The sequence below is a fragment of the Salvelinus sp. IW2-2015 genome, linkage group LG31 (genome assembly GCF_002910315.2).
Source record: "Salvelinus sp. IW2-2015 linkage group LG31, ASM291031v2, whole genome shotgun sequence".
NCBI lineage: Eukaryota > Metazoa > Chordata > Actinopteri > Salmoniformes > Salmonidae > Salvelinus > Salvelinus sp. IW2-2015.
Window position 1 is genome coordinate 9,630,668 of NC_036870.1, and position 26,931 is coordinate 9,657,598.

The following is a 26,931-nucleotide window of genomic DNA, read 5'->3' on the forward strand; positions in this document are numbered from 1 at the left end:
CAMGACAAACATGTACAGGGTAGGCATTAAAGAATGTACATTTTTACAAGAATCCACTGACTGAAACTTGATGCACACACTCGTCGCCGCTCAACTCCATTCTAAATCGTGGAGTTGAGTTTATTAGTCAGCTAGGTTATGACCAAGGAAAACGTTAAGTATTCACATCCTTGAGTCAAGTTGTGTGGAAGCAGAAGCACCCCTAATCAAAAGATCCTAGGATTTTCATATGATAAATACTTCTTATCTACTTATCACATGACAAATAACACACATTCAACAACGGGGAAACTGCTTTGAAGATTAAGAATTTATTACATCCCATCACAAATAGTCCTCATTTGCTCAAAGTTGTTGATCATTCCTGGCAAATACACTAATCTAACAATTCTTATGTGGTGGTAGGAACATCAATAGCAAAAAACAAAAAATCACTATAGCCTATATACCGTCTATACAAGGCAAGATCAAATTAAATATAYCCCAAAACAAACAAAATGAAAACAATATATAAACACACTTCCAGGGAATTACTAATTCCAATTGAAAGGATTTTGTCTTATATTCACCTTCAGAATCAAAAGAAAAGCAAATAATGACAGGGTTCAATCTTTAATTCCTGGGTCAATTAACCCAATAGAACCACTAATAACACAACACACAATMATCTATATCCATATGTACATACGCWCATGTGCACAAGTCTCTTGAGTTCTTCTAGAGAGGAATTCACAGTTGTATAACCGTATTTAAATCAGTCAATATTTAAATCAGTCACCTATTCAAATATTTTTATTCCCCGACCACTTGTTAGATCAACCATTGTCAACTGCTGTCAGAAACTCAATATCTTCTTTCRATGTACCACCTTCCACAACCTTCCACAAACGGTGCACTTTTATTCCTGAAATTCCAGCTTTGTTGGTTCCATTACACACTCACCTGGGAATCCCAGGTGTTTCCACATTTACTTCACTTTCTGTAATTGAGAGGATAAGGATGAGCCCAACGTGTGTAAACTAACAAAACAGACTGGGAGAAATCCAAGGGCCTAATTCAAAACTCACTAATACATAACAGATAATGTCATCATATTACATAGTAATCCATAMTAAATACAATTGATTGATTGACAATCCAGGGGCTGGAGTTTTAACTAGAGGGATACAGCTTGAGATAAAACAAATTTGGGCAAGACAGTGTTAGCTGGGAAATATACACAGATACATAGTAGTTACACTTAACTACAAAATATGTCTGACGACATTTACGAAAGCGAAATTACCTTCTCTTGTGAGTTAGTATCATCGGACCCTATAAAGGCAAGAAAAGGTCAAGCATTAGATTGACACACAAGATCCAAATGAATTCGCAAGATCCAAATTCACACTGTAGCTTCACGGCTTCAACATATTTTTTTGTGTATCTTAMTTCAAACCGATTGTAGTTACCAGAGCTAAATGTCCAGGAGACGATCTTGATCAAACCATAGAGCCCCAGGGCCACGGCAACCATCGCCATGGAGTCTTCAATGGAGGGACCATTAACACCTGATTGGGATGAAGAGATAGAGTAAATTTAAGACATACTCAGGATAAGTTGTGTTGTGTCAAGTCAAATGTATTTGACTTTTCAGATCAAAGTAACTGCATATCAGAAATTATAACCTGGGCTGTTCAAGCCCTGAATGCTGATTGGCTGACAGCCGTGGTATATCAGTACCGTATACCACGGGTATGACAAAACATTTATTTTTATTTTGTTGGTAACCAGTTTATATTAGCAATATGGCACCTCTYGGGTTTATGGTATATGGCCAATGTACCACGGCTAAGGGCAGTGTCCAGGCACTCTGCATTGTGTTGTGCATAAGAACAGCCCTTAGCCGTGGTATATTGGCCATATACCACGGCTGGGGTGTGGTATATTGGGGTGTGGTATATTGGCCATATACCACACCCCATAGGGCCTTATTGCTTTATGGACCCATGTATGGAATGTAAAGAACATTGCATGAGGTATAAATTGCCCCTAACCACAGATTCCCTTACCACAATTCTAACCTTTACCTTTACAGGGATACAAATATCAGGCTCTGAATCAGTGAACCCAGGGGCAATATCCATCAACTCAATGCAGCTCTATTAAATGATCTCTCACCGATGACATTGAGGGTGACGCTGGCCCGCCGGGTGCCTCCAGGATGGACGGCCACACAGGTGACCTCCCCTCCACGGCCAAGGTCCAGCTTGGCTGAGTCTAACTCCAGACGGGTGGTCTGGCTGTAGGTGTTGTCTGGGCCCTGCCTGTGGCCTGTCACGCTGCCTTGACCCAGGGGCCTGACCTTACCGTCAGGCCCTGTTAACTCCCAGTGGAACTCCAGGGAGAGGGGGAAGAATCCTGACGCCTCYCATTGCACCTTCACCACCTGGCCGGGCACGGAGAGAGGGAGCGGGGAGGGGAAGATGGAGAGGGACGGAGGCTCTGGGAGAGATAGAGGGAGAAATAAGAGTGAGAGAATGAGGTAAGAGGATGATACACAAATATGGCATGTTTTCTAATGCTATTTAGTTGACCATGACATACCATTATAAGAATGTACTGTATATAGAGTTACAGTTGTTATTACAGTGAATATACTATACATGTAAATACATAGTGGTTGAGATTCTACACATTGCAACGCTTTAGTATTGGCAGACTAATCAAGCGTATTCATCTCTCCTCACCTACAATCTCCAGCTCCACTGCCACCTGAGCCAGGAGATAGGGCAAGTACACCGTGCAGATGTAGGTTCCTGTGTGGCGCACTTCAGCTTCCTGCAGGATCAGTGATGCATTTCCTGTCTCGTGCAGAGCCGTGAAGTCTAGCCCTGCTCCCTTTTCCTTGGTCTCGGCAAATCGGTCAGTCTTGCCGTCGTAGGCCAGGATCAGACGTCCATCGCCCCTGAACTGGTAGCGCCACTCCACGGCGAAGCCAGAGCCAGAGAGAGGAGAAGTGGCCTCCATCCAGAACCCACAGTCTAGAACCACCGGTTCCCCGAGTCTGGAACGGACCAAGGGGGTTCGACTGGACACACTGAGCACCACTGGGAGAGAGAGAGGGGTACGAGAGAGACATTAAACTTTCACACTACTTTATCTGTGACATTGCGTAGTAATAAACATCACCGGATTATATACTTCTTCATGGCATATGACAAATTCATTTCAATTAGTTAAGAACAAATTCTTATGTACAATGACGGCTTACACCGGCCAAACCCGGACGACGCTGGGCCAATTGTGCGCCGCCCTATGGGACTCCTAATCACGGCCTGGATTCAAACCAGAGTGTCTGTAGTGACGCCTCTAGCACTAGCGATYSWGTGACTTAGACCGCTGCGCCACTCGGGAGCCCCGGTTAATAATAAGTCATTATCACTGTGGTGTTGGTAACTGTATAAAATTTTGATTAGAAGTCCATCTTTAACACTTGTAATGGTTAAATACAACAATCTGACTTAAACAACCCTTGCTCAAGAAGAATGTAATTCTTTTTCAATCATAGGGCTCTTTACCAGTGGGTTCCTTGGTTGCCGTGGGAGCACGCATGACACTGGACAGGCCCAGCTGTCCGTCAAGGCCCTGCAAGGCTGCAGAGTACCAGTCAGCTTGCAGGTAGATAGGACTGTGGGCAGAGTCAGTGAGCGGGACTGCCCATTGAACGGTGGAGGGCTGGGGCATGAAGGGGTTTATCTCGCACTGTGGTTTATGGACTGAGCCCTCTGGTGGATGCAGAGAGGAACTGCAGAGGATGGCTGCTGGGTCTGATGAGAGAGAGGGAGATTTGTCTATAAAAGTTATCCTTTCAATGAAATAACATTTATTTTTCTGAAACATTCTGCCTAAAATGACAACACTCTTGTAGTCTTGTATAATTTAAATTAGAGGCTTGGTGTTCGAGGATGGCGAACTGTTGAGCTGTAACACCAAACTGACTGAGTGCACCTTTAACAGCGACTGGTTTGTCATTCAAATCCTACATAATTTCTAAAGAGATTGTCCTATATAATGTATAATGATAAGTACTGACCAGTGATGTAGTAGACTCTATCATGGTTAATGTCTGCAGATGGTCCCTGCTGTGACTTGGTTTCTGGGTCTGTATTGATATACAGTAGTGACTTCTCCTGAATCATTGCAGCAGGGAATCCACCACCTCGACCTGGTTTCTCCTGGACAAACCAGCACTCCAGAACTGGACAGCTTGTCCCATAGACTGGAAGAGAGAAGGATGAGAAAGTTGTGTGAATATGTGAGACCATCAATGTGGATAGGTGAGAAGATAAACTACTGTAGATTAGCTTGGTAAGAATAGATATGAAAAGGCAATCAAAAGAGCAAATGGAGATGCTTAGTATTCAGACAGTGAAAACCAAAATATTGTAAGTCCCTATTACTGTAAATCTCTATTATTGAACTGTAATCAATTTTTAAAAAACAATTGCATTCGTATGAATACATATTTGCTGTAAGGCTGTTTATGTGTGCTTGTCATTTCACACAATGATCTAAATTAATCAGCCAAGTGCAATGCATATACAAGCTACAAAGTAACAAAGTATCACAGATCAATACAGATTAAGTAGATACGGTAGCAACAGTTGTTTCAAATTGTATCATATATTAAGTCATGTTCAATATTCTTCAATATATATATTTTTTAAAAGCTACAGCACAAATGCCGGAGAGTTGAAAGGAAATACAGTAAGAAAAAGTCGACCATTTTACCGTGTATGAAGCAAGTAAAGGCGAGAAACGATAGCTTGTAAATTGTTGAAATATTGTCCATGGTTGTCTTCGACAGTGTTATCGACTGTTCTGGTGTAGTTTGGAGTTGTTAAAGCATGGAGAAATATGATGTTTTCTTCGGCCTTCCCCTGTGGCCTGCAGAAACTGCTTTCACTTTCATTTTTCAGACCGACATTTGCATAGCTAGACGAGGCATAGATAATGATAAACCATCACGGTGTCCAATATTAGGTTAAYTCAATACACTGATTTTATGAGGCACAAATTGCATAAACATGTTGTGAAAAATAWACTGTTTTACAAACTCAGAGAGCTTCGTGCACAACATGATTTGCCGCGCAAAMAAATACGACGACGTCAACGCATTGCAGAATGCACACTCAACACTAGATGGTGCACCAACACTAACGTTACTTTCAAACGTGCCCCAGCGTGGTAAAGATCACTTGATTTCTTTGAAACTGGAATCAGGGGACATGCACACCATTAGAGTTTATACCTGGCTGGCTGCTTCTGTTCGAAATTACGAACGTCACATGGATTTCGGTACAGTGGCATGAATTAATACATGATGGGTCATTCTTTTATGAAAGAGTTAGCCCCTGGCTGWCTTGTATTTCCAGTCAACAGGTGAAATCTGCTACCTTTTAAATATAAAACTAAATAGCTTGTTTTTCATTCTTCCTGAATTGGAATGTCACAGAGTTGCCTGATTGTTTGCAGAATGCAGAGAAACAAGATGGCAAAAAGGAATAAGGTAATCTGATCCAAGATTTGTGGTGAGGCAACTTCTACTTTGATGTCGAGACGGAGTAGGGTGAAGTTGCCCTAAAACGCTGATCTTGGGTCAGATTTGKATTTTTCCTACTAATGGTTAAGTATTGGAATGGACGAGGGGAAGCTGATCCCATATCTGTTCCTAGAGGAATKTTTACCCCAGAGCGACAGATACCCAAAAGTGAAGTGACTCATCATGTGATTTCTTTGAAACAGTAGTGAGGAGAGTTACAGTCTACATATAGATGMCACTGTGGCATCGTTTATCCTTCACTGTAGCCTATGCGACGGCTGGTTTTTGACTCTTTTATTGTTCATTTCAGGGACTTTCCATTCACAAACTGAACTCGCTTTGGTTATTCCCGTCACYCACATACCAGAACACACTGGGAGTGGCCAAGAATTCCAGAACACATTTTCATTGGGGAGAGAAAATGTGAAAATATGACCAAAGATGACTTGGTTGGATGTGTAGGCTTGTTACTGTAGTTATGGTCAACGAGTTTTCAGCTAGTATACACTGGCACTGTTTTAGTTCTTTCAGTAGCCTAGTCTTTGCGAAACAAAAACACTTTTTAAATTAAAAGAACGTGTCAATGTAATAGTCCTACATCCCACACAGCAGTATGGATATGAACAACCATGTATAGGCTACTAGAACTAGATGATGCTTCAGTGTGTTGGCCATCTTATGATTGAGGATAGATAGACACAAGATGGCTGCATACTGATCCTCTTATTGGAAAGGGTGTGGGACTTACCTCAACACTGTTTGTCTCCACTCTCCATTGCATTTCTATACTATATTATTTTATTGCTGTGTTTGTCAATGTGATGATACTAAACCATTTCCTATCAAATTAAACTAGATCCAACACAATGTACGTCCTTCAATGGGTCCCATCCAGTATGCCAAATAAAGCTCCATAGACCTTAGCCTGAGATAACTCTATTGTGKAATCCTCCCAAACCACAAGCCCTCTGAGAAWACTATAGGAAGAATACATTGTTTCTCCTCTTTCTCATCAAAGTCATCCTCCTCCCGTGTTATTGATTAGAGTCAAGGCCATTGTAAGAACTAAACCTACAGCAGCAGATTGCTGGAAGACCTCCCTGTATGTAGGCCTACCACAATACGCTTGCAGGTTATCTAGACTGGCTTAGATGAGAAACAGTGCATTCGGAAAGTATTCAGACCCCTTGACTTTTTCCAAATGTTGTTACGTTACAGCCTTATTTTAAAATGGATGAAATAAAATAAAAAATCCCACTCCTCAGTAAAAGGCACATGACACATCTCTGGTCTGATTAAACCAATATTGAACTCTTTGGCCTGAATGCCAAGCGTCACGTCTGGAGGAAACCTGGCACCATCCCTACGGGGAAGCATGGTAGTGGCAGCATCATGCCGTGGGGATGTTTTTCAGCGGCAGGGACTGGGAGACTAGTCAGGATCGAGGGAAAGATGAACGGAGTACAGACAGATCCTTGATYAAAACCTGCTCCAGAGCGCTCAGGACCTCAGACTGGGGCGAAGGTTCACCTTCTAACAGGACAAAGACCCCTTAGCACACAGCCAAGATAARGCAAGAGTGGCTTCGGGACAAGTCTCTGAATGTCTTTGTGTGGCACAGCCAGAGCCCAGACTTGAACCCGATCGAACATCTCTGGAGAGACCTGAAAATAGCTGTGCAGCGACGCTCCCCATCCAACCTGACAGAATTTGAGAGGATTTGCAGAGAAGAATGGGAGAAACTCCCCAAATACAGGGGTGCCAAGCTTGTAGCGTCATACCCAAGAAGAGTCGAGTCTGTAATTGCTGTCAATGGTGCTTCAACAAAGTACTGAGTAAAGGGTCTAAATACTAATGGAAATGTTTGTTTTTTTGCAAAAAAAATCTAAAAACCTGTTTTTGCTTTGTCGTTATAGGGTATTATGGGTAGATTGATGAGGGGATTTAAAAAAAATACATTTTATGATAAGGGATTAATGTAACAAAATGTGGAAAAAGTAAACGGGTCTGAATACTTTCCAAATGCACTGTAAATTACTTTATTGTCAATCGTCACAAAGAGACTGATGTGTCTTTTTCCTTTATCCCAATACATCTGATATACAGGGCCTTTAGAAAGTATTCACYCAACTTGACTTTTTCCACATTTTGTTGTGTTACAGACTGAATTTGAATTGGATAAAATTWAYATTTTGTGTCACTGGCCAACACACAATACCCCATAATGTCAAAGTTGAATTAAGTTTTGMGGGGAAAAAATAKKAAWWWTTCTCCCTAATTTRGTGATATCCAAATGGTAGTMACAGTCTTTTCTCATCYCTACAACTCCCGTACGGACTCGGGAGAGGGGAAGGTCGGGGGCCATGCATCCTTCAAAACACGACCCCACCAAGCCGCACTGCTTCTTGACACACTGCTCMCTTAACCCGGAAGCCAGCCGCACCAATGAGGAAACACCGTACAGCTGGCGACCGAAGTCAGCTTGCYTGCACCCAGCRGCCACTAGGATTCCTCATGGCCTCATGGGTTTCCCGGTCGGCTGTGACACAGCCCAGGATCGAACCCYGATCTGTAGTGATGCCTCTAGCACTACGATGCAGTGCCTTAGACCGCTGCGCCACTCGGTAGGCCAAACCCCTTTGTTATGGCACGCCTAAATAAGTTCAGGAAGAAAAATATGTTTAACAAGTCACATTAGTTGTATGTGTAATTATAGTGTTTAACATTATTTTTTTAATGACTAACTCATCTCTCTACCCCACACATACAATTATCTGTAAGGTCCCTCAGTCGAGCAGTGAATTTCAAACACAGATTCAACCACAAAGACCAGGGAGGTTTTCCAATGCCTCGCAAAGWAGTGCATCTATTGGTAGATGGGTAAAAAAAAAGCAGACATTGAGTATCCCTTTGAGAAGGGTGAAGTTATCAATTACACTTTGGATGGTGAATAAATAGACCCAATCACTACAAAGATACAGGCATCCTTCCTAACTCACTTGCCGGAGAGGAAGGAAACCGCTCACGGGTTTCACCATGAGTCCAGTGGAGACTTTAAAACAGTTACAGAGTTGAATGGCTGTGATAGCAAAATACTGAAGATGGCTCAAGAACATTGTAGTTACTCCACAAGTAGTAACCTAAATAACAGAGTGAAAAGTAAAAGGACCTGTACAGACTAAAATATTCCAAAACATGCATCCTGTTTGTAATAAGGTACCTAACGTAAAACTGCAAAAAATGTGTCAAAGAAATGACCTTTATGTCCTGAATAAAATGTGTGTTTGTCTAGCAATGATCAACAACCAATTTTACAGAGCTTTAAGATTTTTTTAAAGAAAATATTGTACAATCCAGGTGTGCAAAATCTCAGAGACTTACCCAGAAAGACTCACAGCTGTATCAACACTGCCAAAAGGTGATTCTAACAGGTATGACTCAGGGGTGTGAATGCTGATGTAAATTTGATATTTTCTGGATTTACATTTTCAATATATTTTCAAGATTTCTCAAAACATGTTTTCACCTTTCATTATTGGTAGAATGTGTAGAAAAAAATCTAATTTAATCCATTTTGAATTCAGGCTGTAACAACAAATGTGGAATAAGTCAAGGGGTATGAATACTTTCCTGAAGGCAATGTATGCCAAATAATGAATTGTCAACACTTTGTGGTGAATTCAGTGACGGGAAAACTGCAACTACAGTGAAGTCGGATTAGGATAACTTATTTGGAGTCATTAAAACATAATTTTTCAACACACTACAAACATGCTTGTCAACAACTATAGTTTGTGCAAGTCGGTTTAGGACATCTACTTTGTGGCATGACACAAGTAACTTTTCAACAATTGTTTACAGGACAGATTATTCACTTATAATTCACTGTATATCACAATTCCAGTGGGTCAGAAGTTTACATACACTAAAGTTGACCTGATCGCCTTAATCAGCTTGGAAAAATCAAGAAGAATGTCATGGCTTTAGAAGACTTCTGATAGGCTTATTGACATCATTTAAGTCAATTGGAGGATGTACCTGGGATGGATGTATCTTCAAAGGCCTACCTTCAAACTCAGTGCCTCTTTGCTTGACAATCATGAGGAAATCAAAAAGGAATCAGCCAAGACCAGCAGAAAAATTAATTGTAGACTTCCACAAGTCCTGGTTCATCCTTGGGAGCAATCCAACGCCTGAAAGGTACCGCATGTTCATCGATACAAACAATAGTACGCAAGTTAAAACACCATGGACCATGCAGCCTCATACCACTCAGGCAAAGGAGACGCGTTCTGTATCTCTAGAGATGAAACAGACTTTGTCGCGAAAAGTGCAAATCAATCTCAGAACATACAGCAAAGGACCGTTGTGAAGATCTGGAGGAACAGGTAACAAAGTAATCACAATATCCACAGAAAAACGAGCCTAATATCGCACATAACCCTGAAAGGCCGACTCAGCAAGGAAGACCAACTGCTCCAAAACCCGCCATAAAAAGCCAGACTACGGTTTGCAATGCACATGGGGACAAAGATTGTACTTTTTGAGAGACATATGTCCTCTGCTGGCTGATGAAACAAACAATAGAAACTGTTGCCATATGACGCCATGTTAGTGGAACCAAAAGGGGGGCTTGCCAAGCCTGATGAACACCATGTCCCAACGTGAAGCACGGGGTGGCAGCATCATGTTTGGGGGGTGCTTCTGCAGGAGGGATCTGGTGCACTTCACAAAATAGATGGACATCATGAGGTTGGAAATTATGTGGATATATTGAAGCAACATCTCAAGACATTAAGCCAGGAATTAAAGCTGTGGGCAGCACTGAAAAGCGTGTGCGAGCAAGAGCCTACAAACCTACTCATTACACCAGCTCTGTCAGTAGCATGGGACAAAATTCACCCAACTTATTGTGGAAGCTTGTGAAAGGCTACCGAAACGTTTGACCTAAGTTAATAACATTTAAAGCGAATGCTACAAAATACTAATTGAGTGTATGTAAATCTTCTTGACTTCACTGGGAATGTGAATTCGAAAGATCAAAAAGCTGAAAGTAAATCATTCTCTCTACTATTATTCTGACATTTCACATTCTTAAAATAAAGTGGTGATCCTAACTGACCTAAGATAGGGAATTTTTACTAGGATTAAATGTTAGGAATTGTGGAAAAACTGAGTTTAAATGTATTTGGCTAAGGTGTATGTAAACTTCCGACTTCAACTGTACATTTATGTTCAGTAAATTCATCATGTTTGTTTTTATATCATTAACACTTAGCTCTGAGTATAACCAAGTGCAAGCAAACGAGCTGTGACGAGGTAGGCCTATTTGTTCAGCACAAGACATTTATAACTAACCCAAGACAGTTTATCTGTGTCGTTTACAGTGGGAGCAAATRAATCATAGTGGGAAGAACAAGAGAGGAGGTGGGCAAAGCCAAGTACGAGCTAGCGAGATCCTATTGGCGTGTTGTAGCACGTATTTGCGTGTGCACAAACTCAATTCAACCTTGCACTCCTTCTGAATAAATAAAGTTGTTTTTTTTACTTTGGCAAAGTGTCAAGTCTGTAAAACTTAGTACACTGTGTTCGTAACAGATTCTAGTTTTGGTAACAGAAAAATGTATTGATCTAAAAAAATTGCAGAATGTCTGCCCAGTTTCACCTAGTTCCATCCTCTCCCACTACCTGTGACTGGACTTCATCTTCCTCATCAAATAACATTTTATTGGTCACATACACATATTTAGCAGATGGTATTCCAGATGTAATCAGGCCTACTACTGTTGTGTTGTCTGGTTGTTTCCTACCTTCACTACCTAGGGGTGGTCCGTCAGGAAGTCCAGGACCCAATTGCTTAGAGTGGGGTTCAGACCCAGCTCCCCAAGCTTAATGATGACCTTGGAGGGTARTATGGTGTTGAAGGCGGAGCTGTAGTCAATGAACAGCATTCTTACATAGGTATTCCTCTTGTCCAGACAGGATAGGGCAGTGTGCAGTGTGATGGCGATTGCATCGTCTGTGGATCTATTGGGGCGGTATGCAAATTCAAGTGGGTCTAGGGTGACAGGTAGGGTGGAGGTGATATGATCCTTGACTAGCCTCTCAAAGCACTTCATGATGACAGCAGTGAGTGCTATGGGGCGATAGTAATTTAGTTCAGTTACCTTTGCTTTCTTGGGTACAGGAACCATGGTGGACATCTTGAAGCAAGTGGGGACAGCAGCCTGCGATAAGGAGAGATTGAATATGCCTGTAAACACTCCAGCCAGCTGGTCTGCGCATGTAATGAGGARTCGGCTAGGGATGCAATCTGGGCCGGGGAGCCTTGCGAGGGTTAACACGATTAAATGTCTTGCTCACATCGGCCACGGAGAACGACAGTTCTCGGGAGRGGACCGTGTCGGTGGCACTGTGTTATCCTCAAAGTGGGCGAAGGTGTTTAGCTTGTCCAGGACCAAGGCGTCGGTGTCCGCGACGTGGCTGGTCTTCCCTTTGTAATCCGTGATTGTCTGGAGTCCCTGCCCCATATGTCTCGTGTCTGAGCCGTTGAATTGCGACTCCAATTTATCTCTGTACTGACGTTTTGCCTGTTTGATTGCCTTACGGAGGGCATGCACTGTTTGTATTCAACCATATTCCCAGTCACCTTTCCGTGGTTAAATGCGGTGGTTCGCGCCTTCACTTTAGCACAAATGCTGCCATCTATCCACGGTTTTTGGTTTGAATAAGTTGTCATAGTCACAGTGGGAACAACATCCGCTATACACTTCCTGATGAACTCAGTCACCCAAAGCCAACCCGGAACATATCCCAGTTCACGTGATCAAAACAATCTTGAAGCATGGATTCCAATTGGTCAGATCATCATTGAATAGACCTTAGCACGGGTACTTCCTGTTTTAGTTTCTGCCTGTAGGAAGGGAGGACCAGAATGGAGTCATGATATGATTTGAGGGCGGGGGAGAACCCTGTATCCATCCCGGAAGGGAGAGTAACAATGGTCAAGAGTTTTTGTAGCGTAAGTACTACAGGCAATGTGCTGATAGAACTTTGGTAGCGTTTTCCTCAAATTTGCATTGTTAAAGTCCCCAGCTACAATAAATGCAGCCTCAGTATATGTGGTTTCCAGTTTGCACAAAGTCCAGTGTAGGTCCTTGTGGGCCGTCATGGTATTGTTTTGAGGAGGAATATACACGGCTGTGCACGCCTCAAATCAAATCAAAGTTAATTTGTCACGTGTGCCGAATGCAACAAGTGTAGACTTTACAGTGAAATACTTACTTACAGGCTCTAACCAATAGTGCAAAAAAAGGTATTAGGTGAACAATAGGTAAGTAAAGAAATAAAAACAACAGTAAAAAGACAGTGAAATACAGTAGCGAGGCTATATACAGTAGCGAGGCAATAAAAGTAGCGAGGCTACATACAGACACTGGTTAGTCAGGCTGATTGAGGTAGTATGTACATGTAGATATGGTTAAAGTGACCATGCATATATGATGAACAGAGAGTAGCAGTAGCGTAAAGAGGGGTTGGCGGGTGGTGGGTGAGTCTAGAAGTACACTCCGAATACCTCTTCTCTGCCGGCGTTGTCTTTGGCTAATCATGTAAGAATATTTTTTTTTAAATAAATACTGCAAAGTTGCTTAGGGGCTAGAAGCAGAGCTGCCATGTCTGTCGGCGCCATCTTACTTACATTACTACCATATTTGGTGGTGGGAAAACATTCTAAACGGATGCTTCAGCTTTATAGCCCCTGTGACGTATCTGGGTTACCCCTTCTGTCTATGYCCTTGCTCCCCCTGTAGATTCTGCGGTGACATAGTCTCCCCATGAGTGACAGAACACTGAGCCAATCACGGAGCATGTTGAGAAGATTACCAACACCTACATTCAGTGTTTTCGCTGGTTGCCAGTCCACTACAGAAAGCACTGAGCTAGGCTGAAACACCTGCATTTTGTCGAGCTGCCTTACTCAAGACAGAGACCATGCTTTTATGCCGCTTTACTAACTAAGGACTTTTTTTACATCGTTTGCAAACTGATATGTGACACGAATTAATGCCAGAATAAAATATAAAATATGCATTTGTTGGAGGGAGTTGATCAGTTGGGGCTCAAAACAGGTGGGGAAACCATGAATGACAGGTCGCCCACACGATTAGACTACAATCCCCCCTTTAAATTGTGGAAATCACTAGAGATTCTGGGTTCAAGTCCAGGCTCTGTCACAGCTGGCCGTGACCGGGAGACCCATGGGGTGGCGCACAGTCGGCCCAGCGTTGTCTGGGTTAGGGGAGGATATCCTTGTCCCATCACGCACTAGCGACTCCTGTGGCAGGCCGGGTGCAGTGCACGCTGACACGGTCGCCAGGTGTACGGTGTTTCCTCCGACACATTGGTGCGGGTTAAGTGGCTATTGTGTCAAGAAGCAGTGCGGCTTGGTTGGGTTGTYTTTCGGAGGACGCACAGCTCTCGAACCCATAGGGGAGTTGCAGCGATGAGACAAGACTGTAACTACCAATTGAATACCACGAAATTGGGGAGAAAAAAAGGGGGTAAAATTAAAAAAGGTATGCGTTACCTTTGAATGGTGATTCAGTACCACACATTGTACTGTGTTATACGCGACCCTTTCAATTGAGACTGAGTGCGTATGTTCGTCATAGAAGGCCAAAGTTCAAATTTGTGGGTTTTTCGGGAAGTTGTCCTTTCTCACTATTAGCAGCATAGAGCAAGCTTGTGTTAGCTCCCCCCCCAACAACTGGCATTACTAGGCTTCCATTTGCTGTCTTGGCTACATGGGGTAAGGGGTTGGGATGTGTTTATTATTGGGGGGTTTTGCAACGAAAACAAGAGTTTCTATTGCACAGATTCACGTACTAGTAAGTCCCTTTTTGCTTTCGCTTGGTTTTTCTTCTTCTTCTGTGGGGTTTTATAGCGGACTACAACCCAAACAGATGTGTTACTGCCACCTACTGGATGCACTGAATCCAAGGTGGTTTTATTTGGCCCCCCAAGTTTTCTGAGCAAAAATAAKTAAAAAATACAAAACTGTATATTCTAAACAAAAATGAAGAAGCCGGATGTGGAGGTCCTGAGTTGGCGTGGTTACACGTGGTGTGCTGTTATGAGGCTTGTTGGACGTACTGACAAATTCTCTAAAACGACGTAAATTCTCTGGCAACAGCTCTGGTGAACATTCCTGCGGTCAGCATTCCAATTGCAAGCTCCCTCAAAACTGTCATGTGGATGGATTATCTTGGCAAATGAGAAATGCTCACTAACAGGGATGTAAAAAAAATGGTGCCACTTTTTGTTGTTGAGAAATATGCTTTTTGTGCGTATGGGATATTTTATTTCAGTTCATGAAACATGGGACCAAGACGTTGTTTGTTGTTGTTGAATTTTCATTGTCGGACATATACGAACGAGTGTTAAAACACCAGTTGAATTTTCATTTTCGGACATAAAAGAGTGTTAAAACACCAGGAAATCAGCTCCAAGTGATGTTAATTTTGGAAATCTGTTCACAAATATTCCCATGCATAATACAGAGTGATCATATACAAATAATAATAATAAATAATAATTGATTGGATTTAAGTAGCGCTTTTCTACCAACTGAGGTCCTCAAAGCGCTTTACATAGTCGGGGGAAACTCACCTCATCCACCATCAATGTGTATCACCTGACCAGAACGCTCACCACACTATCAGGTGGAGAGGTGAGGAGTGATATCTGCCAATTAGGAATGAGGGGGATGATTAGGTGCCCATGATGGAATGTGGTCAGGTTGGGAATTTAGGGATTTTGAATGACCACAGAGAGTCAGGCCACCCATTTTTTTCACCCCAATTTCATGGTATCCAATTGGTAGTAGTTACAGTCTTGTCTCATCACTGCAACTCCCGTACCGCCTCATGAGAGGCTAAGGTCGAGAGCCATGCGACAGAGCCTGGGCTCGAACCCAGAGTCTCTGGTGGCACAGCTAGCACTGAGGCCACCAATTTTAACGTTTTATTATGAATGACCACAGAGAGTGAGGCCACCCATTTTAACGTTTTATTATGAATGACCACAGAGAGTCAGGCCACCCGTTTTAACGTTTTATATTGAATGACCACAGAGAGTCAGGCCACCCGTTTTAACATTTCATTATGAATGATCACAGAGTTAGGCCACCCATTTTAGCGTTTTATTATGAATGACCACAGAGAGTCAGGCCACCCGTTTTAACGTTTTATTTTGTTCCAGCCCCATGAACATTCGCTTCAGAAAAAATTTGCCCGTGGCTGAATCTAGTTGATGATCCCTGCCCTAAATGTTGCATAATCCTTATCAAATGATTTGTGAAACATCAGAGACATATGGTGAATACCTTTGGAAAGTATTATTTTAAAGTGGACAGAGATTTGCTCGCTTCTTGCTTTCCTTGAGTTTGTGACCAACTATATGTATTTTCTCTGATTCTTCATAACTGTCTTTGTTTCAGAAATATGCAACAACGCCCAAATGTATTGTGGGAAAGGAAATTCCATTGACAGGCAAGACTCTGAGGCAAAAGAGGCCCATTGTCCCTCAGTGCTGTACCTCCAGCTTTGAACCTCCTCAGGCCCAAAGAGAGGACTACGTCCGGCTACGAGTGATACCCAGACTACCAGTGCTCCGAGGAGAAAAGGGGAAACAGTGGCTGCATGGAGAGAGATGAGGGAAAAGCTGCACAAAATCCTTGTGGAGAACATGGCCCCCCCAGTAAAATCCATCTGCTCTGTGTGTGGGATCAAGACAGAGATATAATGGCAGTTCACTGACTGTGGGGCTGAGACAATATTTTGCTCTTGAATGTGTGGTGGCTACCAATAAAAACAAAAACATTGTCCACTACATGGAGATCTGGCGTGTAATTATCATTTGCAATGTTTGATCATGTGCCCAATTGACAAATAAACCAATTTCTCAAACATAAGTTTAGTTAAATGGTCATTGTCAGAGGCCTTCGCAGAGGTTTCTCCCACAAAGGATCACTGTCATCACCTTAAAACCAAGCATTTGTACTATTTGCAGTTACACTTAAACTGATCAACTAATTGTATTTGCTCTCTATCTCTGTCTCTATCTGTCTCTCTGTCTATCTGATACATATTTTCACCCACAACTTACTTATTTTCCCCAGGTCATGCTTTTTAGCCATGGCTAAATCATTGAAACCTCTTAACCAATACTCTTCCGCTTAAGGATGGTCAATTTAAAAGGACCCTTCCGTTTGCTTTCTAATGGCACTGAGGGCGGAGAGTTGGCCATAAGTGATCACTTTACCGCAGTAGACTTCTGAGGGTATTTGATGACATTTGTTTAATAATATCTTACAGTAAACAAAAACCTTTCTCTACATAACATTTTTGGTGTTTTTCAAAATGTTGTTCTTACGCGACAAGTTCAAGGCAATTTTGTTTTCATTTTCAAATGATATTTTTGTTTTCATTTTCAAATGATATTCACTGAATATACAAAACATGCTCTTACCATGACATACTGTAGACTGCCCAGGTCAATCAAGGGGTGCTCTGAAATCAGTGTGGCATGATAGGATGATTACACAGAAGGATTACCACACAGGCGGGAGAGATAAACGAGGCAACTTTATTTAATGTTGATCGCTTTTATTAGAATGTCTAAGAGCGAGCAGTGAAACAATTAATAAATAATGCGGCGAGAGGTTCCGGCAGTACCCGGCTCAAATGAAGCACCGCCAGAGACTATAAAAAGCAGGACTCAATGCGTCTCTACTTGGCACTCTGCATTAAACAGATAGATTTGGGGTAACGCATTGCGATAGACTAGCGTCCTGTCCAGGTGTTATACTTGTATATCAAGTTGTCTCTTGCTACTGAAACAGGAGATTATGTTTACTACTGTATGTGAAACGCAAAGCTTTCTACGTTGTTGACCCCGACTTATTGTGAAACTGAAATCCCGACTGCGGATTGTGCCTTTACGCATCACAGATAAGTCAAAGAAAACAATTGATAATTGCAATGGAAAATTTGTAGTTTTTGCTCCATTCTGTTAACAGTTTATTTGTGTCTTTCTAATGGAACTTTTAATGACTAACTATTTTTCAGGCTGAGTGCATGATGTGCGGGTAGAGCTCTGCCAGTGTGAGCCAGAAACAGTGTCATTGGTCAGGTGCATGCTTTGGCCTTGCACACCCCACCAGCCTCAGACTGAAGTTGTCTGCTCACTACTCAAGCGGATAACCAGCCTGCAGCTTGAGAGTGCTGTTTCACTAAGGGCCATCTGCCTGTCATTCAATTATCCTCATAAGACACTAAGTAACCACTTTTATAATCTGATTCTATAATGTGTCTACTTTGTCTGCAAAAGTTCATAACCAAATTTCTGTTTTGATAAAAAAGGATCTGTCATAGAAACCAAGTGCTACTTGTATGTGAAGATGCATTTGCTGTGTTGATGGCCTACTCTGATGGAATGTAGTAATGAATCAGAGAGTTGATGTCCTACTCTGATGGAATGTAGTAATGAATCAGAGAGTTGATGTCCTACTCTGATGGAATGTAGTAATGAATCAGAGTGTTGATGTCCTACTCTGATGGAATGTAGTAATGAATAAGAGTGTTGATGTCCTACTCTGTTGGAATGCAGTAATGAATCAGAGTGTTGATATCCTACTCTGATGGAATGCAGTAATGAATCAGAGTGTTGATGTCCTACTCTGTTGGAATGCAGTAATGAATCAGAGTGTTGATGGTCCTACTCTGTTGAATGCAATAATGAATCAGAGTGTTATATTCCTACATCTGTTGGAATGCAGTAATGAATCAGAGTGTTGATGTCCTACTCTGTTGGAATGCAGTAATGAATCAGAGTGTTGATGTCCTACTCTGATGGAATTCAGTAATGAATCAGAGTYCCTTTAAGTGACACTGCTTATTTTGATCTGACAAATGAGGCCTATGAGGAGTTCCGACATGCTATGTTATATGTTGCGCCATCTGGCCCCAGAAACTGCAGATGGAACCCAGTGCCCACTCTCTCCCAAGGTTTGTTGTATCTTTTTGGCCAATGAAATGTTTAATCCCCCTCAAAAAACACTTCAATGCATAATATCAATTCTGATGTGTCCCTCTTTTATAAACACAAATTATCTATTAGAAACATCTCTGTTACATTTTTGTCAAAAAGTTGCACAGACTAACAGACTTCAAGTCTTTCATTTTATTTGCTTATTGGGATCCCCATGATCTGTTACAAAGCAGAAGCTACTCTTCATGGGGTCCAAAAACTATAAAGTTGTATCCAAGTATATTTGACATGTCTTTACAGGACAATTGAACAGTGTTGGTAGCAGTGGATGGGCTTTTTGGTTTGCCTTGGAGAAAGTTGTCTGGATCAAGTTATGAGCCACCAAAACATGAGGAAAAGTACTTTGCAAACCAAGTTGATGTGGATTGATTCATTTGTAAGCCCATGCCACCAACAGGGGTAAAGTGGTAACAAAATGCCTGAATGTAATATGCACTGCATTTTAAGGATAACATGCATTGTTACCTTATGCACAACTTCCCTAGAAGGGAATGTGAACGAAATCTAGAATTATTTTAACTCATGATATCAAACATTGCTACTAATTCAAATGTAAATTATGCAGTTTTCCCTCCACTTCATCTGTTTGACTCAGTGGTTTTATGGTTGGAGACGGTGTGTCAGTATTGCGTATGTTGAATGTAATATTATTGGATGTCTCATGCAACATCCATTTAGGCACTGAACCTGCTACCACTGTGTTTGATCTGCTTTAGGCAGCAGCTAAGTAGGTTATACCTGTACTGTACTTGATATTTTAAAAAAATATGTAGGGTTGTCAGGGATTTGAAGCAGGCAACGCGATCAGGTCCAAACCCAAAACAACGAAATTCGATGAGACAGGCGTGTTGGGAGTTTCCTGCGAGCATGAGCACCGCTTCACTTCCTGAACATGAAAAAGGGTGAAAGGTGGAATGCAGTAATAATGAGTTGTTTTTTTTTCTTTTTCATTATTTTTTTCAGTGTTTGGTTCATTTATTATGCAAATAAAGATGCATCTCTTCAGTAGTTTGTCAAATGCAGTGTACCTGCTGCGAGAGAAGGAGGGGATGAGAGGCAAGAACATCAATCTCATCTTCATCTATGACATTGTATGCAAGATGCAACCACATGTGCAAGTAATTCACCTTTTTTATTCAAGATCTCGTTTACTTTAACATTTGAATAGCAGTTTTCACCCAAAATATTATTTTACATTTACATTTTGTCCATAATTTTTAGAGAAACTTTCCTGAATTGAAGCATGGGACCAAATTTGCTGTGCCAGTTTTCCATGCTTATGGACATTGCCATGTCAGGTACATGAACATGATTATTGATATTGTGAGTAGGTATTTATTCAAATTTTATAAGTTTTAACCAAATAACCCTTTTACCATGGTATTACATGATCTTTTATTTCTAAATGAAATTCAACACAAGATATTGTAACGATAGTCATTTTCTTCCTCCTCCTCAGCGGAGGAGAGGCGAGAKGGATCGGACCAATATGCAGAGTGGTTAGTTTCRATAGTGATTTAATATAACAAAACAATATGCGATACAAAATAACAAAATAACTACCGTGACAGTCCCGTGTGGCGAAAKACTGACACAAGAACAAACACCCACAAAACACACGTGAAACCCCGGCTGCCTAAGTATGATTCTCAATCAGGGACAACGATTGACAGCTGCCTCTGATTGAGAATCATACCAGGCCGAACACACAAAATCCCTACATAAAAATCACACATCGACAACCCATCCCAAATCATGCCCTGACCATACTAAATAAATACAAAAACAAGGGAAAACAGGTCAGGAACGTGACAGATATGTGGAAGGTGCTGGACTGGCAGATGGGGAACAGATGGAGAGGCTGTGGTCGTATCTGAGGTGCTTTGGGAATGTCACCAAAGGGATGTCGCTGTCCCATTGTATTGACCTCCTGATTGATGCCCTTCTCCACCATGGGAAAAAGATGCACCAGAGGCAATGTTAGTATTCAGGCAACACACTTGGAATTGTAGGCTGGACAATAGAACGAGTCACAATTCACCCAAGGCTGAAAAACGGCAAAAGAACTTTGGCTAAGCTGGAACACTAGCGCGAGCCCATAGCAAATGAATGGAATCAAACTTTTGCCTGTTTTGACTGGAGTGATGCTTAGAATTCAATTTTACCTAAATGGCACAAAATGTATCCTTTTTATTTTATCACTATAATCTGTTCGTCGGACGAAACTGTAAAAAAACAACTTGTGTAGAAAGTAAACATCCGCACCTCGATGGTGTCAACTGTGCTTATGTCTGCGTAATGAGAAAGTAGGGGGAAAAATGAAAACTTCTGACTATTTCTGGTCTAGTGATCAATGACAAACGAGCTCGCTGCCCAGACTTACATAATTACAAAGAGGAGATTCTCCTGATTTTAAAATGGTGCCCGGCGTTAAAAAAATCGAAATATACACATTGTGAAATAATGGGGGGAGCTCAGCGTTCCAAGGGAAAAAAGTATTTTGGGGCTAGCATTTGATGACAAACGAGCTCGCTGCCCAGACTTACATAATTAGAAAGAGGAGATTCTCATGATCTAAATGTACACATTGCGAGATATTTGGCGAAATAGACAGACATGCCTTAATTTCCCCTATAGGAAACAATGGGACGACCTCAGAGTTCCATGAGTGATTTTTTTGTTGTTGTTTACATTTAACTATAAACAACGTGAGCAGGTCTAATTGTCAACAATAGCGAAGCAGGCATTGTGATGTAGAACAATAATCTGGGAATAGATTTTTCGGAAGGTGAGTTGGTGACACAGTGCTCAATAGAACTAATAGGAGCTGGCAGGGTGAAAAACGCCCTAAAATAAGGCCTGTTTTTRCGMSATCACTTCAAAACTRGACYGCAAGCAACTAGGAAATATYYTCATATTATGAAACTGGGCTCKACGGTGGATGCAARGAACTATCTTWTWTCASWAAAAAGCGTTGTTAAAAWMMRKWMMMMRCKYSCRTRRWKRWYMMYWMMMRCRWAKKWTTRCRMMTMMTTCTGTTTTAGTGGACTCTCTGCCACAGAGGCTTTCCCAAGAAACAGAAATTGCAACAGAGGCTGAAAGGGAAYTGGCAGAAATTGCACAGTCTAAGAGGTACGCCATTGTATCAATTCTCTAAGCATAGAATTTCAGTATTGATTAGAATTTGTTGTCACATCTGTCAATATTTTTATSTTTTAGAAACAACACTGGACACCATTAGGGATTGTGTCAGAAATGTCAGTGTCACACTTGAGAGGCAATATGTTGCAATTCTCCAGCAACATACAATTGCAATGTATGTAATTAATTTCAGATGACTGAGCAAAGTTTTTTTTTTTTTTGCAGGCATCCYTTTTTATTTTCAGGGCATAGCAGGAAAGTGGCAATGGAACTGCTGTTGGTCTGCTTGTGCAGATCAATAGGTACTTCCTCAGTTAGTTTGGAACAGTGCAATATTGTTAGATCAATGAATATAATTGATCTCCCTGGTAAAAGTATTTAGAACCTTTCTGATGACAGAAAAGGCATGGAGAGGAAGAACAGCATCCTCCATCGATGGTCCCCCACCAGTAGTGGCTTCAACTCATAGGCAAACACAATAATACATTTTATTTTTTTGCTGTTTCTGAACTTGTTTCGGTTTCGGTAATGGTCTATTGTCAGATGGTAATAGAGTAATTGTATAGCAGCTCTTGTCATTTTTCAATGTTTTGCCTTTGTCTATTTGTTGTGTGTTTCTTGTTTATTGAACATATCCATTCTGTTTTAATGTATGTCATTGTATTCCTGCCTTTTGTTTAAAATGTAAGCATCTGTGGGCATTTCRGTGTAATTGTTCGATGTGAGCCTGGTATACCCCAACCTAAGTCTAATGGAATAGAKAGGTTTGATTCTTCCAAAGTATTGTATTTTCATTGACCTGTTAGTTATGGAGTTTGTAAATCTATTTAGATTATTTAAAAAATATTGTCATTCGTAACATCTATATCACCATTGTCATCTTTAAATAAAATAATAACTTCTGCACCTGATCCTGCCTGCCTCCTGCAACATTTAACTGTCCAAAAATGGATTTAGCAACTAAGGATTCTATCTTCAGGGGTTTAGTGTGTAGGCTACAGAGAAAAAAGAATAGAGTTAAAGCCTTGTAGACTTGTGATAAATTGACTTTKCTGGAGAGAGGAGACAGGAGGCCATGGTGTGATCAGTAGCACATGTAATAAATCATTATTCTGGGTACATGCATTTAGGGCCTACATGCAACATGCAAGAAACGCAAACAAGTTAATCCTACACCTTAGATGCAAGMGCATAGTACAAAATGAATAGCATGGCATTTCCATCTACAGTTGGGTGTCAAAAGCCGTGGCTAAAAATAATTGTATCCTTTACAGTGTACACTATGTTTAAGCAAACCACAGAAGGGGTTAGAACTACAATTCTGGCTCCATTTCCGGTCGCTGCCGCTGGACACGATGCAACGTGAAACAGGGAGTTGTAGTTCACAGAAAGCATAGCTGTATTCAAACCATTATACTTCCTAAGCACTGAAACATTTTTGGTTTTGGAATCACAATCATGGAACACSCCTTAAAKKWWWTWKKWWAWMMTRRRKKRWKKAWTTWYGYKRTRWWYMMGMMYAWKTTWWWTTTWWATAYATAGGCCTATAGGCTTTTAGCTAGGGTGTAATATACTCCTCAGTAAACTTGGGAAACAGCTTGATTGTAAGACTATAGACGTTTAATGATAAGATTATGCACATATTTGATTGATCAGAGGGGTTATGTACACATGCCAAGCCAACAAGCTCTGGGTGAGAGCTTGAAACACAGAAGTTTTCACTATCTGAACGCCTGAATCACTACATGGGCTAGGCCTGAATACTCATCATATAGGCCAGGCTACACATTCATATACAGCATACATAGGCCTACAAGATGTAGGTCATACGAGTTTTCGATTTTAGGTCAGAGGTGTTGTGTCGTGAGGTGTTGCCTCACTTGAAGCTAACTGCTGCGTGCCTGAGTGACCTGAGATAGAAGGGAGTTCAGTATGACCATCTGAACTCTGACTCTCCTACTGTACCTGCTGCTGATGAAACAGGTTTAAGGTTATTCAATCCGCATCGCTGAAGTTCAGCTTTACAGCGTGACTGTAATTTAAAGGAAATGTTCCCAAATCAAATTTTATTGGTCACACTACATCATGTAGCAGATGTTAATGGAGTGTAGCAAATGCTTGTGCTTCTAGTTCCGACCGTGCAGTAATATCTAACAAGTAATCTAACAATTTCACAACTACCTTATACACACAAGTGTAAGAGAATGATTAAGAATATGTACATAAAAATATGATATAGGATGCCAACGGCATAGCAAGAGCAGTAAGGTATAGAGCAGATAGCATAGATGAGATTAGAGTAATTATATAAAGTGGCATTTTTAAGTGACTGTGATACATTATTACATCCATTATTAATTATTAAAGTGGCTAAGATTGAGTCTGTATGTTGGCAGCAGCACTCAATGTTAGTGATGGTGTTTAACAGTCTGATGGCCTTGAGAATAAGCTGTTTTTCAGTCTCTCGGTCCCGCTTTGATGCACCTGTACTGACCTCGCCTTCTGGATGATAGTGGGTGAACAGGCAGTTGCTTGGTGGTGTTGCCTTGATGATCTTTTTGGCCTTCCTGTGACATCGGGTGTAGGTGTCCTGGAGGGCAGGTAGTTGCCCCGGTGATGTTGTGCCGACATCTCACTACCTCTGGAGACAGCTGTGAGAGCAGTTGCCGTACCAGGTGATACAGCCCGACAGGATGCTCTCGATTGGCATGTCTAAAAGTTTGTGAGTGGTTTGGTGACAATGACATTCTTCAGCTCCTGTTAGCGCTGTGCGCTTCTTCACATGCTGTCTGTGTGGGTGGACCATTTAGTTGTCCGTGATGTGTACGCGAGGACTAAACTTTCCACTCTTCCACTACTGTCCCGTCGATGTGGATAGGGGGCTCCCTCTGCTGTTTCCTGAAGTCCACGATCATCTCCGTTTTTTTGACGTTGAGCATGATGTATTTTCCTGACACCACACTCCGAGGGCCCTCACTCCTCCCTGTAGGCCGTCTCGTCGTTGTTGGTAATCAAGCCTACCACTGTAGTTGTCTGCAAACTTGATATGAGTTGGAGGCGTACAGGAGAGGGCTGAGAACGCATCCGCCGTCACGGTAAACGCTGCATATGTCAGCTCAATCTGAAATGACCTATTCATTTCTATCGCCTATATCTCAGCAGTGATTCTGTCTGCATTTTCTAATTCATCAATTCTAGTTGCTCCATCGTTCATCGTAATCTTTATTTAACTAGGCAAGTCAGTTAAGAGCCAAACCCGGACGACGCTGGGTCAAATGTGCGCCGCCCTATGGGACTCCTAATCACGGCTGGATGTGATACATCCTGGATTCAAACCAGGGACTGTAGTGACGCCTCTTGCAATGAGATGCAGTGCCTTAGACCACTGCGCCACCCGGGAGCCCAAAATCGTTTTGGTATTACGACGTTGGATCGTTTTAAATAATGTATGTAACAAATTGGCTAACAACTTACATTGCTACGGAGTTGTGAACTACAAATATGCCGCCATTTTGCCAAATATGCCGCCAAACTAAAATGATATCAACAAACTAACAAAAATATATGATTTATGTATTATATTATATTTGTAGCCATTGAACCCCCTATAGCCTATACAGGCACATTATCATAGTCCCGTAGTGAACCTTCATGTGAACCTTCATGCCCTGTGTTACGGCTGATTTCCTCCTCTTCGCCAGAAGAGGAGGTGTAGGGATAGGACCAAAACGCAGAGTGGAAAGTGTCCATGATTTATTATAAATAAACTGAACACTACAAGTAACAAAATAACAAAAGAGAATCTAACCGACAAACAGTCCTGTGTGGCACGAACACTGACACGAAATACAAACACCCACAAACACACACGTGAACCCCGGCTGCCTAAGTATGATTCTCAATCAGGGACAACGATTGACAGCTGCCTCTGATTGAGAATCATACCAGGCCGAACGCACAAAACCCCAACATAGAAAACAACACATAGACAACCCACCCAAACTCACGCCCTGACCATACTAAATAAATACAAAACAAGAGAAAACAGGTCAGGAACGTGACACCCTGTATGTCTATTTACGATACTGTTTGACAATGATCCACTGAAGTGCCATGATATGTGTTTTAACTGTTGATGATGTTTGCCAAGGACAAGTAGGGCTCAAGCAGAAGGTCACCTTCTCCACGCACATAAATTGCCTATATGCTGCAGCGCCATATGATGCAAGCAGCCTAGCACCATACATGTTAGAACATAGCCTATATTAAAACCATGCAAATAAGTGTATGTTGACATATAGATGTAGGTCAATGTCCAGTAGTAGCCTATAGACTTAGAGCCTAAGCAGATAGATGCACCTGTCGTATCCTTGCATCTACAATAAACTCCACTAGAAAGATGTGCTTCTTACCGCATTGGCCGATAGGCTATTATTGATAGGGTATTATTTTTTGTGTTTTGTATGTAACACTTTCCATACCAAACAGGAGAAAACCAGGAAAAACACTCACAAAAAGACAAAAACACATGCAAAATGTAAGAAAAAAGTCATTAGGCTGCATCCTGCCTCCTATTTTGGTCTGGCCACAGCACCTCATCTACATCACAAGCGATGTTTGTAGGCCTCCTTGCTCGCACACGCTTTTTCAGTTCAGGCCACAAATTTTCTATAGGATTGAGGTCAGGGGCTTTGTGATGGCCACTCCAATACCTTGACTTTGTTGTCCTTAAGCCATTTTGCCAACAACTTTGGAAGTATGCTTGGGGTCATTGTCCATTTGGAAGACCCATTTGCGACCCAAGCTTTAACTTCCTGACTGCGTCTTGAGATGTTGCTTCAATATATCACATCATTTCATACCTCATGATACCAGCTATTTGTGAAGTGCACCAGTCCCTCCTGCAGCAAAGCACCCCACCACATGATGCTGCCCACCCCGTTCTTCACGGTTAGGATGGTGATCTTCGGCTTGCAAGCCTCCCTCTTTTTCCTTCCAAACATAACGATGGTCATTATGGCAAACACTTCTAATTTTGTTTCATCGAACCAGAGGACATTTCTCAAAAAGTACGATCTTTGTCCCCATGTGCAGTT

The 26,931-nt window shown here is 41.7% G+C and overlaps 1 protein-coding gene across 1 annotated transcript; it reads right to left on the minus strand.

Annotated features, from left to right (window-relative positions):
• Positions 1 to 292: 292 nt before the first annotated feature.
• Positions 293 to 5,179, minus strand: tapbp.1 (TAP binding protein (tapasin), tandem duplicate 1). Its single transcript, XM_023976454.2, has 8 exons — positions 4,774 to 5,179; positions 4,076 to 4,261; positions 3,561 to 3,809; positions 2,730 to 3,089; positions 2,161 to 2,484; positions 1,452 to 1,550; positions 1,286 to 1,314; positions 293 to 979 (listed from the first exon to the last, which is right to left on the minus strand). The coding sequence occupies exons 1-8, from the start codon at positions 4,832 to 4,834 to the stop codon at positions 968 to 970; spliced, it is 1,320 nt and encodes a 439-aa protein (XP_023832222.1). The 5' UTR covers positions 4,835 to 5,179; the 3' UTR covers positions 293 to 967.
• Between the last annotated feature and the right edge of the window lie 21,752 nt (positions 5,180 to 26,931).